The sequence below is a fragment of the Genypterus blacodes genome, unplaced genomic scaffold (genome assembly GCF_046128005.1).
Source record: "Genypterus blacodes isolate CSIRO-AG114 ecotype Tasmania unplaced genomic scaffold, CSIRO-AGI_Gbla_v1 ptg000044l_1, whole genome shotgun sequence".
NCBI lineage: Eukaryota > Metazoa > Chordata > Actinopteri > Ophidiiformes > Ophidiidae > Genypterus > Genypterus blacodes.
The window spans coordinates 3,188,699-3,208,508 of NW_027466857.1; the positions used below are offsets into that span (position 1 = coordinate 3,188,699).

The 19,810-nt window shown below is 39.2% G+C and overlaps 1 protein-coding gene and 1 non-coding gene across 2 annotated transcripts; one reads left to right on the forward strand and one right to left on the reverse strand.

The window, feature by feature from the left end:
- The first annotated feature begins 11,459 nt into the window (after positions 1-11,459).
- On the forward strand, positions 11,460-11,531 carry trnag-ucc (transfer RNA glycine (anticodon UCC)). The gene has a single exon. It is a non-coding gene; the product is annotated as a tRNA-Gly (tRNA).
- A 1,921-nt stretch (positions 11,532-13,452) lies between these two features.
- On the reverse strand, positions 13,453-15,900 carry nanos1 (nanos homolog 1). Its single transcript, XM_076149080.1, has one exon. It carries the CDS (start codon positions 15,735-15,737, stop codon positions 15,057-15,059), a length of 681 nt encoding a protein of 226 aa, XP_076005195.1. The 5' UTR covers positions 15,738-15,900; the 3' UTR covers positions 13,453-15,056.
- Positions 15,901-19,810: the final 3,910 nt, after the last annotated feature.

Below are 19,810 nucleotides of genomic sequence, written 5' to 3' on the forward strand. Positions count from 1 at the left end.
TGGTGCGGACGGAGAGCTCAGCCAGGAGGCACCACAGAGGTTTGATTTGTAGAATCATCCGCATTTATTAATGTGACGAATCCAGCAACATGTCTAGTTTTGATAAATAAGAACGCTGGCTTCTGAACACAGCAGCATCTAATGAATATAATGATTTCAGACAATAATATCTAAATATGTAACAGTGTTAACTGTGTCTGCTGGAATTTTCATGAGAGTTAATTTTAAGACAGATATTATAAAATAAAGTGTCAGCCACAATCACCATGCATAAGCTTTTTACATTTCACCGCTGATATTAATGTTGCGTTTCAGATTTTGGATGTTAGCAAATGAATCTACGCAAAAGTGCTTTGGTCATTTTATCTATAATGTGGCGTGTTCAATGCAAGGCAAATTAAGCATCTCATTAGTTCATGCTTTATTTATGTTTTTGGATGTTTATCATATTTAGGGCGATATTCATGTGAAACAGCTCTAACAGGCCCAAGCAAACAATATGAGCAAATACATACAGTGTATAACAGGGCTAAAAATAACGAACCACACTGTATAAATGTACCATTCCAAATAAAGTTTTTAAATTTTGAATGTTGTGTGTTGGAAATAACAGAGTTCAGGTATTAATCCAAAGCAAATATCAATCAGTGAAGGAAAACAAGTAGGGAAGATACAGCTTGGCCATAAATGAGTTTAAAAGAAAACTATAGGTGATTTCTGTTAACGGTTTGCCTAAGTAAAGGTTGTGAATGCCAATTAGCATTACTATTGTCTTCTATTAATGCCTCAGAGCTTTTTACGTCTGATTAGCAGGGAAAGTGTGTAGGAAACAAAATCAGCAAATATCATGAAGAGGTAGTACAAGTGCAAAATGTAATCTTTTTTCAAGATATACCTTTATTTCCTCCAACTAACCCCTCACCTTAAGCATTTATTTACAGTAAATTAAGTTAATTGTGTTCCTTGAAATTGGATACTTTCTCCCCTAAACGTCCACATCCAATCTTTCAAAGAAACAAAGAAGATAAGAGGGTAAGGAGAAAGGAAAGTAAAATGGATAGATTGAAAGTGAATAAACCTCAGCTTTGTGCAGTTTGAAGAGATGTTAGGTGTTAGTGATGGGATTCAGTATAGGTGAGCACAGAGGCGTCAACGTCTCATCAATGTGCAACATGTACAGTAACGCTGCTAATCAGCCTTATAATTGTGTGTATATGCGTGTATTTGCATATACAATTTCCGAATTTTCTATGTCCAGAAAACCCAAATATTACACCAGCAGGTCACTGTGGCGAATCTGTGGAAGTTAACCAAACACAGTAATTATGTCATCTTATCTACTCTCATCAACACTTTCCTGAGCCTTGTTTTGACATACAGAGGTTCCGTTTGGAACGTTCTGACCTGAAGATTGTTGAACACTGACATCTTGTGGCAGAAAATGATATGAGCATTACGGTTTGGATTATTTGTGTAAAACAAACAATGCAGGCTATATTAACTCATACAGATTAAAAAGTTTCAATAGATGCATATGCAATCATTATAATAATACACATTCAAATGAGTTCAGGTGATTAATGATTGAGTCTGTTTTTCAGTCATAATATAGTACATTTTCCCATTTGCCCTAAGGTAGAGCGGTTGCAAAAACATTTACAAGGAGCGAGACTTCAGTCCGAATTCCATTATCACCACCATGGAAAGAACGAAATATCAGTTAAATTGAGACAAATTTATACATGATAAATACATTTTTGGAGGTAAAGGTAAGCATTTATAGTGTATATTTGACACCATGTGCTCAGAACTCATCCTGCCTGAACTCATCCCTGACAGTGCAGCACCCATTCTCCACCTGGCCATTCATGGAGAGGGAATGTCTCTCTGAAATGCCTCTCAGAAGGTTTCCTCCCTTTTTTCTCATACATTGAGGGTTCTTTCAGGGAGTGTGTCCTTGTTTTCTTAGTGAGCTGTTGTTCTGGGCCTGTAAAGCCCTTTGAGACGTTGTAGCTGATATTGGGCTATACAAATGCATTTGGTTCAGTTTGGAGTCAAATTATTCTATACAGTATGTGACACAGTGCATATCTTTGCACAAAGACAAGACAGTAGCAAATACAAGATCAGATACAAAATCAAAACATCCAACTATAATAAAGACCGGTAAGTACACTAATGGACGCACAACACCCACATATTGTGAAAAGAGCTGAAGTCACAGTGTGGAGTTATGTGCATGGTCATTTTATGTATGTTAATGTTATTAACAGTATGTCACTTGTCCTCTCTGCATATGGGACATGCAGGCATGACAAGTGGGAACATCCATCAAAAAACAAATTTGATGTAAATAGTGTTTACTATATTGTTAAAAGATACATATGAACATAGTTGTTGAGGCTAATATGTGTGTGTGAGTGTGTGTAATAAAAACGTGTTATATTATCTACTACTGTTTCACTGTGATCTGCAATTCTAACATTGAACTTCACAGCTTTTCATCTTCTCAGCATTAATTGAGGGTCAGAGGTCGTACACATGTACAAAGTAAGTCCCACGAGGAACAACAAAACATTGATTCAAATTACTTTGTTTAGGTCTGGGAAATTATGTTGAAAGTTTTGGCGTGTAACATTATAAAAAAGTAAAAGTAAAGGTTTACTAAGGTATAAGTATTGAAACCTTTGGATCTGAGATGGATTTTCCTGCCTCTAAAGTTTAGAGGCATGCATATTTGTATGATTTCATCTTAGTTTAGAGTCTAAACTAAGATGAAATCATACAAATATGCAGTTAATTTACAATTTAATACCTGCAAAGCCAAACATGGCCTTGGGTTGGATGTTTGTGTTTACACATGTTTTCATTAAGACTTGCGATGTTGAAAGAAGCCTTCATTTATTTAGTTTCAAGTCTAAGAGAGTTTTTCTTCCTGTGAATGTAACTGGACTCTTTCTGTTTTCAATATCTGTGTGAAAACAAGCAACCACTAGCACGTTTAAGCTAATGTCGCCAACTAAAGGAGCACTCCTTGATCCGCTGTACTCCAGCTGGTTTTACTGCTGTGTGTGTGGTCGATGACATCAGTGGTGAACTACATAAGCTGATATAAAAACAACAACAAAAGCAACAACAACTCTTTATGAGGCTAAAATCTTTGCTGCTCTGCTCTGAATTGTGTGAAATGTGTCAGCTAACAATATGGTTAGGTTGTGTAACATCAGCATTATTAGTGAATCATAAATTAATTATCAATTATTAGCAATGCAAAATGTATGCGTGTAGTTTCTAGAGATATTTGTAATTCATTTACCTAAAGCGAAAAAACATTTTTCTTAAACAAAACGTTTCCACCTCACCACCAGGGGTTGCTATTGCTCCCAGAAAATGTATTTACTAGTAGCCTCGGAATAAATCACAATACTTTAAAATCAGTGGAAAATATAGCCATTGTCTTTGAATTACACAGTGTGTTTTTGTTAAGCAGTTACACAGTTTTGTGTCATTTAGAACTCAAAGACACTAGAAACAAAACAAAAATAACAAATACAGCAGGGAGTAAACATCTATTTATAGATAAATTGATTCAATTTCTGACTGCAGGAAGACAGGGAACACACTCCCTTTTCACTTACTCCAATGAGTGAAACCAGACACACAGACGCACAAGTAAACACATCACTAATGCGCTGAATCTGTTTGCAAGCTGCCTTCAGATGTTAGATTTGGCAGTGAAAACAAAAGACAGCTCGATTTCTTCATCCTGTCAATGTGATGCTGCAAACATCTGTTACATTTCAAACAAATAACAACTGCTGCTTTTACTTAACAGCCATAAAGCCCAGGCTGGTGTTGTTCAGTTCAGCTTGTTCAATACAATCCTCGGACAATTTCACTTTAGCCTACAGATAACCATTTATATCACATCAGTACTAAAGAGTCAAAACATGTTGCCTCACTTCCTCCTGTTCCTCAACAAGAAGCTTTATTCAGCTAAGAGTGACAGACAGACGGATGCAGCAGGGTTTTTACAAAGCTCAGGTTTTCATGTCATGGTGTTTTTATTTCATGCTTATGCATGGTGATTGGGGCTGACACTTTATTTTATAATATCTGTCTTAAAATTAACTCTCATGGAGATTCCAGCAGACACATTTAACAATGTTACATATTTAGATATTATTGTCTGAAATCATTGTATTCATTAGATGCTGCTGTGTTCAGAAGCCAGCGTTCTTATTTTTTAAAACTAGACATGTTGCTGGATTTGTCACATTTATAAATGCGGATGATTCTACAAATCAAACCTCTGTGGTGCCTCCTGGCTGAGCTCTCCGTCCGCACCATCTGTTACCTTTTGTGTTATACCTCACTTAACTTGCCTGAAACTACATCTTCTTCTATTAACCACTAGATGGTGCCAGAGATATAGAACATAGCCACCATACCCCTAAAAATGCCTCCCCAAACACACCCGCGCGCGCACGCACGCACGCACGCACACACACACACACACACACACACACACACACACACACACACACACACACACACACACACACACACTTCTGTTTTCATAACACAACATTGTTTTTATCCACCCATCATTATTGTTTCAGTGTATCCTGGTTTGAATTGATGCATTTGAGCATTAACAGTGAAGTTGAATTATTCTCCCTCCATTCCTTATTTGTGCACAGTGGCTGTGTGTCAGTTTTCCATGATAGCAGCAGTTCTGTAGGAGTTTTAGAGCCTTACTTGTAGTTTTGACCTATTGAGTCCCATTCATTTTGACTGGGGGCTTCAGAAGTTGTGTTGTGCTTTGAGCTGTTAAGATAAAGTACAAACAACGTAAAAAAAAACTACTGAATTCATCCTTTAGCTTTCAGGGAAGTTCTACTCAGATGAAGTGCCTGTTGTAGCCTGCAGGTGGTGCTGTTGTACTATATTCCTTGGCTGCCGTACAGTTGAAGATCTCTTATTTGCCTTGATGAAAACCCTCGTGTTGCCAGGCCTGGTATCCACCTGGAAGTGGTACAAAAGCACAGTTATGCAGGAAGCTTCTGCAATTTCCTCCCTCTTGCGTCACAAACACATTACTGTGCCTCTCGTTCAAAACCACAACCACATGGGAGCCCCGGTGCAGTGCTGGAATTTTCCCACCGACAAAAACAAATTAACTGCGCAAAACTTGAAACTCGGCGAATCAGTCGGCCCGAGGTGTTGCTGTGTGAGCCCCGTCAATGAATGAGTCTCTTCTCAGCAGCACCTGTCCTGTGCTTTCAGGAACATTTGAAGTACAGTATGAGTCAAACCCCAAAATGCCCTTTTTACTTTTACTGCATGACATTTGAATGTTCATTGAGCATACAACAAACACAGGAAGTCAAGAAGTTTGACCTTTATTCCATCTTAAAATTTCACATTCAAAGAACATCATCTTATACTGTAAATAATTGGTGATGATTTATCTTATTCTGGCTTAAAAATGGATGGGATGGTTGACTTGTGGTTGGTAATGATGGTTGATGACATGCTGTTTTCCTGGCTTGTTCTTAGTTTGCTCTCATTCATGTGGGGCTTGTGACGGCTCTGATTTTGCTCCAAACCACCAAACCCTCCCCTGACTCTAGTCTAAGTAATCCTATAAACTACTTGTTGATTAATGTTAGAAGTCTGAGGCAGTCGCACATAAACAAACAGTCAAATTGTACAAATGCTCAGTATCCTCGTTCAGTGATTATTGCAGTAGTGAAATGAGCAGGCCTATTTTTGTTCACTGTCAAGTTCCATTTGAAACTTTAAACATTGACCTCTGTGTCCTCCAATACAGAAACCAGACTCTTCTGAATTATTTTGTTACAACATGGGGTTATGTTATGGGCAATTCTTTAAAAAGAGTAAACAAAATCAGATTGGCAAAGCAAAAAGCTTGAAATGAAATTATTTCTAAGCCAAACATGGACTGAAAACTTCACTGATTGTTTCGTAAAATTACATTATATTTATTCCAAGCTTTGAAATGCAACAATTTCAAGCAAAATGAAGCAGCCAATTAAGGCACTGTCTAGTTCAGCTTACTATTCAAGCAAAGCCCAAGCTAGCCTGCTGCTGTTTGCTCTGAAGTTTCCACCTACAGAGAAATAAATCGTGTAAGTTAACAACATATTTATCCGTTTCACTGAGAAACAATATCGAGTGGGAAGAGAAAGACGCCCCTCTGGCTGCTTTAATCCACTGCATTATTAAATAAGAAAAGATAGAAAACAGATCAATTTACCACTTGGGTGGTGATCAATGTAGCAACACCATCACAAAAAACAACCCTGGGCCATTTTTAATGAACATTGCGTCTACTAGAATTAAAAAGATATGAATGAAGACAAATTACAGAGCCAGGAAGAGCTTGTTTGAGTCGGAGAATTCGGTCAACAAGTATAACAAAAGCAGTGTTTTTTTCAGTTGGTTGAGAACATTGCTCAATTAATAGTAGCAAAATAAAGGCAGTGAAGAATTAAAGGGCAAGTTCACTTTTCTGTATAAAATGTGAACAGCTTGATATTTAATAGATGCAATACACTACACAACAAAAACAAAGACTTCTACTTCTTTGTGGATTAAAAGGGTTTGTAAATGGCTTATAATTATTGGTCTAGATTCAAATTTGGCAACTCCCGGTGACAAGTGACATTTTAGTAAAGGTAGGTAAAGCTTCTTATTCCACGCGCATAATTCAAATTAACACCTGTTTCTGAATTGGATAATTGCATATTTGGTGCTGAGAAGAAGATTGGGTCTTGTGAAGAATATGAAGGATTATAAGTGAGGGAAGGAATAAAACATGACACCTTGTGCTCAGTGAAATGTTTTCTACAGTCATTTATCTCAGAGAACTTCAACTACTGTATTTTCCATCATGTGAAGAAATGTCAGTCATTAAATCATGTTATCCCTTAAAAAGAAGTTCTAGAAATCTGACTTTAGAAGACAGAATTCCATTTTTCTCCCAATCTAGGTGAAACGTTCAGTGGATTTATTTCTTTTGATGATGAATGGCACAAAATTACCAATAAGCCGTCTAATATGAGAGCTGAAGAAGGTATCCTCTTTACCCCCCCACCCCCATGGAATGACTTTCATGCTTGGCTGCTGCCCAATTTTATCTCCAGGAGTTGCTAGGCGACAGGAACATCCTTATTACGAGTTTATTCTGGGAAATGATAAGAGCAATAAATGAATTCTCCAGATGTGTGACTTATTATCTGCCTCCAGCTTTGTTATTCAGTGTTTTGCAATTTTTCTATTTTGTCTTGGTTACTATTCCAACATAGCATGAGGAACATACCATTTCTGTTTAATATGTCAGATTGGTCCAGCAGAGGTAAACGCAGCTAATAGGATCTGTCTGGAAGTGCACCTTATAATCATCTGCACTACTATAGGGCCACGATAACAAATGAATCCTCCAAGTTTCTTTAGCAGGAAAGACAAACCACTGATGCTACAGTGCATTAGTGAAATCTTAATAACTTGCCAACGGGGATCTAGTTGCCTCTCATTCTTAGTGATGACCAAGAATTAGAATCAGCACAGATACAGTGACTGATAACACTGCCCTTTAATTATAAATATTCCTCTTACGGGTGACGTATGACAGAACTGTCCTGTACTCTGGCTTTTACACATTTACACTATGCACACAGATCTGTTGAAAGCAAATACTGTATACTGCACAACAAAACACCAGCTGAGCCCTATTATGATAAGTCTGTGTATTGTTATAAGCCATGGATGTACATGTGTGTGTCTATTGGAAGTTACAGACTGCAGGCAATGTTGTTATCTCACTGGTGCTCCCAACTCCAAGCTCATTTTTACAAGCTGACAAACCTGTTGTCCACATGAGACGGCACGGTTTTGAAAGAATATTATAAGAGAACATATATGAATAATATAAATTATACAATTTCCTTACTTTGGAAAGGATTTGAAAGAATATATCATGTTCCATATAGCAGGTTTACTGAGATCTAAGGATAACTTTACTGAGTTAAAGCCAGTATTTCCACTCTTTTATCTCATGAACTAATTATTTATTGTGGATAGGTGGGACTTAGTTAAGGAAGAGTTTACTCAATTATTTTGTGACAGATCTGGATTGGGATCAAAGGTGTTTATATTAACTTCTTAACAATGCAAGGAAGGTATTTTGTAGGCAATGTGTGGAGCCTGCATGTTCTCTCCGTGTCTGCGTGGGTTTCCTGCAGGTACTCTGGTTTCCTCCCACGTCCACAGACGAGCAGCTTAGGTGAACCGTGAAACTCTAAATTGCTTGCAGATGTGAATGGGAGTATGAGTGAGTCTGTCTCTGTGCGTTAGCCCTGTGAGTTATGCAGGATGTATCCTACCTCTCATCCAGTGACCCTGAATAGGATGAGTGTGTTTAGAGAATGGATGGATGAATGTATCCTGTGATGGACTATCAACAGGTGCAGTTTGGCCCAGATCCAGATACTGATGCAGATCTTATAGATGAAAAGATATATTCATATGGTGTTGCAGCCCCTCGACAAGCTCAAATGCAACTACAACAATCAGGTAACATGTAATGTGATGCACCGCAACATATAGATTTGATACCATTGTACAAACACTTTGCACAACCCTTTGATTGCAAAATAATGTTGGTACAAAATCTGGCCAATAAACACATCATTATACAATACACCACTACTATATGGCCTCAAATGACCATGGACTTGAATCAACACAAAGAGACGCTTAACAGCATTAGGATTTATTGCAGAGCTGTAGCGTTGGATTATATTCGATTTCACAGGTATATTTCATAAACAGGTAGCACAGTGTGTATGAAAGCTCCCTGCTGCTTTACCTTATTTTTCTCAGCTGTCTACGAATACACCAAAACTAAATATTTTAGAGATTAATGGAAATATCTTGAGCTAGTGGAATGAACCCACAGAGAGAATTTAATTACTTGTTATAAAAGACTGAATTGGCTGGTTGGCTGAATAAATATTCAAACTATTTAATGCTGCTTTTTGTGTGCAGATCCACTTATGGATACGCACCAGTGGCTCGGAGGATTATTTTAGCTGACAGTACATCTGCAGCAGTGAAACAGCCACTGAGAAACAAGCTGATCACGCTGTGAAAGAAATTTAATAACCTGACCGCCTCACTTAAACAGCAACCAGTTTTGGTTTTAAAAAATCCTTTGTGAAATTTCAATTACAGCCTCAAAAACCCGTAATCTGCTTTCTGAGGGGCGAGCGCATGGTCAGTACAGCAGTGCTGACAGAGGGTTCAATATAGCAGCATTCATCAATAGAATTCCTTCCACACCAGCAGATCTGAATAACACAAAATACATGAAGTGTCACAAAATCAGCATTGATGCTGTTTTAATGCCTTGTATTTCCAGATATGGCGGAGTTTTGGATTATAAGAAAATTCATGCAAATATTCAACTCCCTAATCTCCTATTTCTATAGTAATGCTTGCAGAAAATCCCTAACCAGGCAGTGTAATATGAGAGCTAAAGGAGGTATCCTCTTTACATCACTCCATGCTATGACTTTCATGCTTGACTGCTGCCCAATTTTATCTCTAGGAGTTGCTAGGCGACAGGAACATCCTTATTACGAGTGTATTCTGGGAGATGATGAGACCAATAAATGAATTCTCCAGATGTGTGACTTATTATCTCCCCCCAACATTGTTTTTATATGGGTCAATGAAAAAGTGGAATAGTATGCAAATGGCCCATTATGTCATTTAGTCGACTCATTTCACTGTTTGCCCTGTGCTGCCTGGAGTCACCATGTGTCTGCTTCGACATTGTGACTGACTGTTTCAGCTCCCCCACACAAAACATGCTGGGATGAGTATTTTACAGTATTTGATAGCTTTAATACAGTATTTATATTCAAGGATATTTCATCTCATCAGGAAATTCAAGAACATTTCAAAAACACTGAACCAACCAAACAACAACAATGATACTATACATGTGCCATTAATGTTCATTAAGTGTTAACAACAAGTCATAAACTGCTAAATAACCCCAGATATCACAGAAAATACCTAATTACAAGTTAAAATCCTACACTCGTTCAACTTAATGAACAATTAATGAGTATCAGCAGTAAAACGTATTAAAGACTCCAAAGTAAGTACTGTACTGACAAGGTTAACGGATAATTCTTTTCATGCTTTCAAGTCAGTTAAACAATAGCATGCTCCATCACAGGTTCTCAACCTTCTTACTCTCTTTCAGATTCTTCAGATAACATCTATGATGCATCGTGTAGTATACATCATGAGCTAAAAACCCTTTTACTTAATGGTTTATCGATTAATATTCTTGAAGAGCACTTTAACTAATAACTATAGCTATCACTTGCATGTATTTGTGTAAAAATTACAAAATTGCACTCATTGGGGCCATTATAGCTTGTATTGTTGTCATTCCTCTCTCTGTAGTTCTTGGTTCCCTTGTCAAAGAGCTCTGTTTGCTCCTGAGCCTATTGTCTTTGTTTTAAACAACTTTGAATGAATGTTAGAAGGAACGTTTACAAATATAAGGGTATATGACAAAGGATCTCTGACAATAACCACAGCAGTTTAGAAGGGCAACATTCTGTGGGAAAGCACCACGATTAGAGCAGCATGAATGGATGGCACCTCTAAGTCGCATCAACAGCAAAGACTAACTACTGCTGCAGTGCATTAGCTAAGTCCTAATCACTTTGCCGGGGGGGATTCAGTTGCTGCTCAGTCTTGGTGATAACTAGTCAGAGACACTCTAAATGAATAACACTGCCCTAAAGCTAAAATACTTCCCTCAATCATCTCTGCACTTTATATAAACGTCACTGCTGATGTATGTTAATGGCAGAACTTTGCCTTATTATATGTTAAAACCAACCTGTCCTGTATTTCTCTGCCCACAAAGCTCTGCAGAGAAGTTAGCAGTGTACAGATTGTAAAGTATATTGCGTACAAACCCGCCAGCTAAGCCATATTATATGATCATGAAAGATACATATCTCATAAAGGGTGAAACTAACTAGATTATATGAGCCCTGTCTGCAGAGCGGCTAATGGAGGCAGCGGTGTAGAGGGAATAAGACCTGTTAGCTGACTGTGTTTGCCTGAAATGCTAGCCCGCCAGGCTTCTTCATCACTGTTCCCACAGAGATAAATCCCTGTTGCACTTAGTAGTCATCCATTTTTAATGTTGGAGTCTCAGCTGGAGAAATGCATGAGGACAGAGGGGAGGAGAGAGAGAGAGAGAGAGAGAGAGAGAGAGAGAGAGAGAGAGAGAGAGAGAGAGAGAGAGAGAGAGAGAGAGAGAGAACGAGAGAGAGAGAGAGATTAGGTGTGGGTGACACTAGTCACTGTTGTTCTGTCTGTTTTGTCTCTTTGTGTCAGCATTGGTGGTATAGTGGTGAGCATAGCTGCCTTCCAAGCAGTTGACCCGGGTTCGATTCCCGGCCAATGCAATATCTTATCACTTTCCCTTGGTTTTAATCGAACAATGAGGATTCCATCTCCAATTCTGAAGATTTTGGACAGACATGTTGCGATCAGGGCCATTGGATCTTGAAAACTACTCACAGGGGTGAAGTAAAATGTGCTTCTCTAACCAAACCATGGAGATGTAAACACTTCAGGTAGTCCTAAATTATGTTCTCTACCAGGAGGGCGCTTCCTACTTCTTCCATATTTGCAACAGACTGAACTGTCTGCCTTGTTCTTGCTACCATTTGCTGCATCTTGGGTCCTGGGGAAGGGTTAAACATGGGGGTGGAGTTACATGTGGAGCACTGCATTAGACTAGCCGCACTGACTGTTCATCTAAACCAGGGCAGGAATACAGGGTTTGGGTCAGGCTAAGTGCTATGTGGCAAACAACAATGCAGCCATATGTGCAAAACTGAAAGATAATTACAGCATTTGAGGGATTGCTGCTGATCAACACATACTTGTTGCCTCAGCTGGGGAAGTGTGGTGGGATTAAACTCCAAACTCACATTTTCTCTACAATTATTTACATTTTCATGCTTTCAGGTCAGGTCAGATTGAGTTTACATTCTGCTCTACAGCTTGAGTAAATTAACCAAAGATTTAAAGGGAATATAGTGGAGTAGATGAACAGAAAGCAAAAAATGGAAATACTCAAGTAAAGTGCAAAAAAGGTGCACTATATTTGAATAGTTCTGTTATGTTCCATTTCAGTAGCGTCTACCTCCTAATCAACACATCTAAGTGTTTGGTTTTATTTTGCTGGTGTGACTGATACAGCACACAATAAAACCATTCATGAATTCACTCGTCATGATTTTAGTATTTTAATTCTTTTTCCCTCATTGGGACTCCACAATCAGTCCAAGCTGTCCCTGTAAGTCATAAGCACTCACAGCTGCTTGCAGCCCCGAGTCTTCCCAAAAACAAGGAGCAGCGAGGCTTCCTGCCCGTTTTGGAGCCCCTTAATATATCTGCAGCAGCCATTCCACAGATGGCAGGCGGAGAGCGCTGGGAGGGCCAGCTATTCAATCCACTTCAGTGCAAACATGATCTGTTTGGATGGCGAGGCATAAGCCAAGACATTCTTGTGTGGGCAGACCTCCCTAAACAAGAGGCAAGAACAACCATGGCACTGTGTTTGTCCTTCAGAAGCAAATCTTAAGGATGGGAGAACAGCAGTGTGTCAAGTCCAGTTTGTACAACAGCTAAAGATTCTTTTCCTCTGATGAATGTGACATTGTACGCATTAGGAGCATGTATCTGTTTGTTTGTTGGTAGAGTTACTTTTAAAGTAACAAACTGATTTTAAAATCACTTTGTGGAACACTAGGGTAGATCCTGTTTGATTGGGCATTTTTCAGTGGTTTTGTGAATTTCTCTAAAAGTAACACATCAGCCTCAGTGTAGAGAATCATACATACTTCTCCCATGATAGCTTATCAATACTTTCAATCTGAATCAAGACTAATACATGTACATGTGCTTGGACAGGAGCTTTAGTAACAGATAAGGATGTAAACATATAACAGCCATCAGTGTGCAGTAGAGAAGTTGCAGGTATATTATAAGGTAATCATATATGATAATGTTCTGTGTATTTGAGTTATTTCCTTATGATTGGCCAGTGTTTTAAGGATATAAAATAAATTGTGTCTAGGGTTGCGTGACCTGGTGGAGGTATAAGTTCTGACACGTGCCTGCAAGCTGATCAATGAGTTTATCAGTCAGTTCAGTGTTGTTTTTGGTCAATTTTCCTACTTTAATATTGCTTAAAGTCAGTGTTTCAGGGGGAAATCTCTAAAGCGGTGAGTAAACAAGTCTGTTCATAGTGTTTACTGTATATATTCAAGTCAGTCAGTCAGTCAACTGAAGAACAAAACCACATAGCTCCAAATATTTGATAAGATTTTATTTCTCTAGTGAAATCATATGTTGTTATTCTGCACAGCAGCATACAGGAAATTGTGGTAAAATATAAATAACAAAGTTCAACAGTGTTTCTTTTTCTCTTATTCATTTAATCAAAAACCTCTGTTAAAAGTGGCAAATTGTCAACCTTTCTCAATATCCGCTCTCTTGCACACTCTCAAGAATGTAACAATGAACAACTAACCTTTAAAAAGTACGAGTTTAATCATTATTTACAGACAATCACCTTTTGGTGAACAATGCTTATAGCTTCTTGGAAATTCACTTCCATCATGTTAAATGCAACAAAAGGAAAATACAATTATGTTATACAAAGATCAAAAATACTATCAAAACCCTTATTATAAATGGCAGCACTATATCAATAAACTGCTGTTGACATTTTACATGTTAAGTACAAAATCCTGTTGAGGTAGCGCCCTCTGAAGTCACTTGTAATGTTAAAATACTGAATAAACATCACTTTTATATATAATACAGCAAATCTCTCTTCTTTCTTCAATGCAATTGTATTCCTTTGGTAAACAAAACTGTCAGAAATGTGCAGTCCTGCAAGTGACATTTTCAATCATACATTCACAACATGTTTGCATCTTATTTTGGATTCTTCGGAAAAAGAAATGGTGGGATAATAAGCTGTTGTGTACTAACATTCATTTGCTTGTTTTCCCCCTCAGAGGGAAGGTGAAGAGACTCACTCCACTTCATATTGCAGAGCACAGACCTGCCCTGGAGAACCTCTGGCTGTTACACTGTCAGGGCAAACCAAAGAGAGAAAGAAAAGACCTGACAGAGAAAAGAAATCCAGTGTGTCGCCCTTATTTGGGAATGTAAACAAAAAAAATGCATGCTACTATCTCTCATTAGTCTTCTTGGAAAGTCAGATGATAAGGTTCTCATCACATAAAGATTGGAAAGAGGTTTGGCTTGGCAACAATTGATTATAATCTCCCCCAGAGAATCTGAGCCCTACACAGAGGCTACATTGTTTTCTTTCTTCCGTCCACATAGATTGAATGTCAACTTTTAGAGCAAGTAGGAAAATATGTTGTGGAGTTTTTAGTTCAAGCAGACGGGACCAAAGAGTTCCTCCTCCAGTCAGACGCACACCAGTTCTCAATAATGACACATTCTTGAGCTTCTTTAATGGCAAACATAACTTTGGTTTTCTAAGACGAGAAAGAAAAACAGCGAGCTTAGCTCACCATACAAAAATACTCGGTAGAAATATGACATTCATACCCTTTACCAATGTCAGTGTGTTTCCCTACGTGACCAAAATACTTTTATAACGTATGCACACTTTGTGATTATTGATACATAGGTGTATTTATATGCACACGCTCAAATGACTACAGACTAGATGGAAAGAAATAAATCCAATGTATAAAGCATAAAATTATTCTATGTGGATAAAGGAACTATAAAAATATAAGAGATCTTGGAGGAAAACAAATAAAAGATAAAATCAATATCTGTTTATGAAATTGGGATAAAGGCTAGAGCCGAAATCAAAACAGTCATCTGAAAATTGTTCAGTGCAATTCAATCGACTTTACAGTCTGGTCTGTTTAGAATATTTTCATCCTCTTACCACCCACAGCCCTCCCTCCCTTTAATGGTCGCTGGGTTGGTTGGTCTTTAGACAGTGGACAGTATTTTATCGTGTGGGCATTGTCCCCGTTGGCACTGCAAAGGGGACAAGTGTAAGCCCTCAGAATCGGGCACACAACCCTTCCATCTGGGGTCTTCAGGACGTGGGAACCGTACACCTCCTCGGGCGCTCCGTTATTTCGGCAGAAGACGCAGATTTTGGGCTCCTGCTTGTTCCTGGACGCGGGTTTGCGCATCTTCCTCTCCATGCCGAACAGATCGAACCCGGCGAAACTTCCACCGAAAGCGGCTTCCCTCTCCGGCAGCTGGACGCCAAGGTGGCTTTGGAAAGGGCTCAGTATCGAGAAACGCTCTTTCAAGTCCAGGATGGAGGTCGGCGGGGGGCTCCCGGAGGGGCAGCAGCAGCAGTCCAGGTGTCCGCTCTCTCCGCCGGCCGCGATTACGCACGAGCACGCGGGGGAATCGTCCAAACCCAGGGTCGCCTTCAGCGACTCGGTGATGGAGTTTGGATTCTGGGGCATGCTGAGTTTATTATTCTTCGTCACCAGCGTGGTCAGCCCGAGATAGTCGTTCCAGAAATTAAAAGTGTAGTCGTACGGGTTGCGCGCGTTCAAATAGTTATGGTTGAGAAAATCCATGGCCACTTCTGGTCGTTTTGTCGTCTCGGAAAGGTAAAACAACCAGCGTAAATCCGTAACGTGTTTGCAGCCAGAGTTGGTTTCCAGGAATGGTTCATGTACGGCGGTGTGGTCTACAATGTTCCTGTTATGCTTAAGCGCTGTGCCAACAGGCTCTCTGGTTATAAGGAGCAGGAGGGCGGGGCGCGCTGCCTTCACAACCAAGTTTCTCATCAGGTTGAGAGAAAGCTCTCTTTCTTCAAAGCTGCGTTTAGACACACTGCACCGCCTCAACATCAATCAACCTCTCGGCGATTACAGATTCGGGCATTTTTATTTAAGAGGTTGATCATATGTAATCGATTTAAGCAACTTTGCATTAAAAAAAATAACCCTCCAGTGTTTAATTACATTATTTAATCTCGAGCAAGAATCAATTACCCAAAGACAGCGCGCTTCTTCCGTCTCCTTCAGTATTAAAACGTTACAATTCTGCATGTTTTGCGAATCAATATTGTTAATCGTCGCGGCTGGAAGACCATCAGCGCCAGCTCAGGCGCGTTCACGCACCTTAACCCTTTGTGTGCCGAACGCTGAGGCCCTTTGTTTCGTAACAGCCTCCTCACAGCAGCCAGCCTCTCACTGTCCTGTGGGATCTGATCTGTGCTGATGCATCCTATTATGTTAAAATAAATCAATATAAGGCAAACCCCACCATGTCCTGATGTTTCCATTGTTTACTCGTGGCTGGATCAGGCTACATGGCTCCATTAACTGGATTCAATTCAGTGAAAATGTTGGTTGTAAATGAATGCAGAAACACACCCCTCTTTACAGTATTTGAATGTGTGCTGTAAGACAGTATCTGTGGTCGTATCTGGCATTAACTGCTGCATGAAAACAGTTTAATGTAGTGAAATTAAATTATCTATGCACTTGGTCTCAGGAATATATACATTAATGTGTATGTGGACATAATGCAATCCATTCAAAATTACAACCAGACCATTGAGCAGAAAAGGTCAACTTTGAAAATGCATATAGAGCCTGAAATTGTACAATGAACAAAAGGCAAAAACAACCCTGTTTTGTTGTCAGATACAGTCAGTACTACTGGCATTCAAATCGTGTATCTGACAATACAGTGGAAACGCCACACCTCCAAATCAGGATGGAAATACAACATGCAGTGGAGACAGTGTCTTTCAACAGGGGGCAGCACAGTGCAATTACAGGTCAAGCCTTAAAAAATGCATTTTGAAATCCTCATCATCTGAATAAATAAGAACCCCCAAAAGCAAAACCTAATTATGGCCAATAGCTGGAAGATGAAAGCCATCCATGCAGATCCAGTAGCCAGATGTCCTGTGCATGTTTTGACTCCCTCTGTCTCAGCAAGAGAGATTTAGTCAGTGATATCAGGACTGTAATGTTTGTGAAGCAACCTTTTGGATGAGGCTGAACCATTGTGCAGTGCCCTGCACATTATTTAATAATGCAATAAGAGAGTTATGCTAATGCAGCATTGTTTGACACACAAAACCAATGATGAAAAAATAACACACACAAAGCAATACTCTAATTTGAATATATTATTTTTTATTGTATTTATTCAGTGGTGCCATTGTGACCTGCAACCGAACCTGTGGGCTGCGATTGCCGTCTGGGTTTGATCTGATTCGTTTCATATGTTGTTTTCATTCCAAAAAGAGGAATTTGTATTAATGTCTGGCCCAATCTGACAAAAAGCACAACGTTTCCTCCTAAAAAGCCCTCAGAGTTTCAGAGAAAGCTTAAATTTTTTACAATTATCTTCATTCTAACTGACACACACGATCAATATTCGCCTCACATCAATACAAATCCTCTATTCCTTTGTGCTAAAAGAATATTTCACATCCACTTAAACGACATCATTCATCATTATCTACTGTCAACATCCAGTAAGTTTTAGTCTGTATTTCTCTTACTGTGAATGGAGTACAGGCTTTAATGATGTCAGGTCAGGTCACTGATCAACACTGAAATGTTGGAACATCTTATTTAAAGAATGAAGACATGAAGATGCTGCTCAACACTGATTTAGTGACAGTATAACCACACTGTCACTGCTGCTGTGTGGGGATGCACAAATGTGTAACTGTGAACCTGGACTCGGAGCCTGACGTGTATCTTAGACCTGAGCCCGACTTAACCTGAGCAATCGGATAGAGACGACTTACATAAAAAGTCATTTTGAGATTGTCCATTCAATTTAGATCAGTCAGCAGGTACTGTCGGCTTTTTTCATCCACTTTTCATTTGCCTTGTTTTACTTAACAGACTAGCAGCGATTAAATGCCTATTTTCATTATTATGACAAAGTATTGGATTGTGATGTAAATTTACAGTAGCTCAAATTCATCTGGTCAAAGCATTAAAGGATTATGACTTTAACAGTTACAGATACAGATGGCAAGCTTCTCTACACACCCCATACCTGATGCTAAGACATGTCTTGGTGTTCTCAGGTTTCTGTCTGGGAGAGTTTGGTTAACAAGTGATCACATTTTCCATTTGTTATCATGCACATAAATGGATTTCTTCTATGATGAGCAATACGTTGAATCTTTTGCCTCCAGCGTTGGGCACAATTTGTTTTAATTATGCAAGAACCTGTCTGTATGTGTATGAAAGTAAAATGCGCCTGGGCACTAACACTGTCAATATAACCTGTGATCCAGATTCTTTTTCTTGCTGTAAGACCCACAGGGGAGCATGAGGCGACCTCTGTGAGCAGAGTGTTCACTGGCCTCTGATCCTGTGATGAAGTGGGTTGCTCAGGAATGTGGAAGCGGCCTCTTGAAACAACGATAACACAAGTGACTGGTGTTCTAATTAAAACTTCCAGGGGGAGGCTGCAGGAGCTCACTGACTTGGAAGGTTCACATCTATTTTTAAGGGATCTAATAAGAACGCACCACCTTAGGAGACAGAGTGATAAAAAGCGGAACAAAAGCGCGGTTCGATGAACTGCAGTGTTTTAGAAGCAATTTCTCTCTGTTCTGTGTCCTCAGCAAGTTAGTTTGAAATAGTATTGACTGCTGATTTTCCGTCGAGTGTTCTCTTTCGCTTGGTGCAAAATATGAATTTTATGATGAAGCATTAATAATGGATGTAATCGCCTATTCTTTTTTGCAAGCTTGGGCAGATTGTGTGAACAGATTCCTGTGTTGGTGCAGTGTAACTGAAATATTCATGGACACATTATTGCTTAATTTTGTTGTGACTAAGAGGGATTAATACTCATCCATTAACTAAAGCTAATTCTGTGGCCGCCCCGAGGTAGCGGGAGTGTATTGGACAAGGAAGTGAGATTAGCAGCGGAATGATGCATAACATCAGCAGGATGGCTGTGGCTGTAAATCGATTAGGGAATCACAATGACTAAGTGATTGTTGTCTAAGTGTTTTTGCTTGACAACGGAAAACACAGATCATTAGGAAAAGATCTTTGCTGACAGTGGAAACACTTTTTTTAATGATCACATCTGCGAGCACATGGAGATCATTAGAAATATGGGAATTACATCTAAAATTTTTGCTGTTTGCGCTCTTCATATATTATAATGCAAATCTATTCTCGTGTGCCTTTTGCTGAAGTTAGGAGTATGATAATGTATGATTTATACCATCTTGGGGTGCTAATCTTCCACTGGTACTCAGGCTGCATGCTTCATGATTTATGATCATCAACCCGATCTGTGGTATGATCCAGAACTTGTTTTCTTTTTGGCTGGGGGTCAAAACAGAAAAAGGATTTGTTGCTTGATTCGATACATAAATGATCAAACTTTTTTTCCCCATCGTAACTTCTAGTGCAGATAGTCATGATTTAAACACTCGTCGACCTCTGCAGCTCTGCTAAGATTTAAAATTTAAAATGTTAGTTCATTGTTTTAGTTTTGCAAGCTGTCAATTAAATGTATAGTTGCCACTCTACCAGTTTAGTTGATTATCCACGCTTTTTCTACCCACAAAGCCACGGTAATACTCCATCCATGTCCCCCCCCCCCCCTTCCCATCTTCATGTTTACAGAGCTACATATTGATCAC

Excerpts from the sequence above, each read along its gene's own strand:
- nanos1 (XM_076149080.1), bottom strand. The coding sequence starts at position 15,737 with ATGGATTTTCTCAACCATAACTATTTGAACGCGCGCAACCCGTACGAC.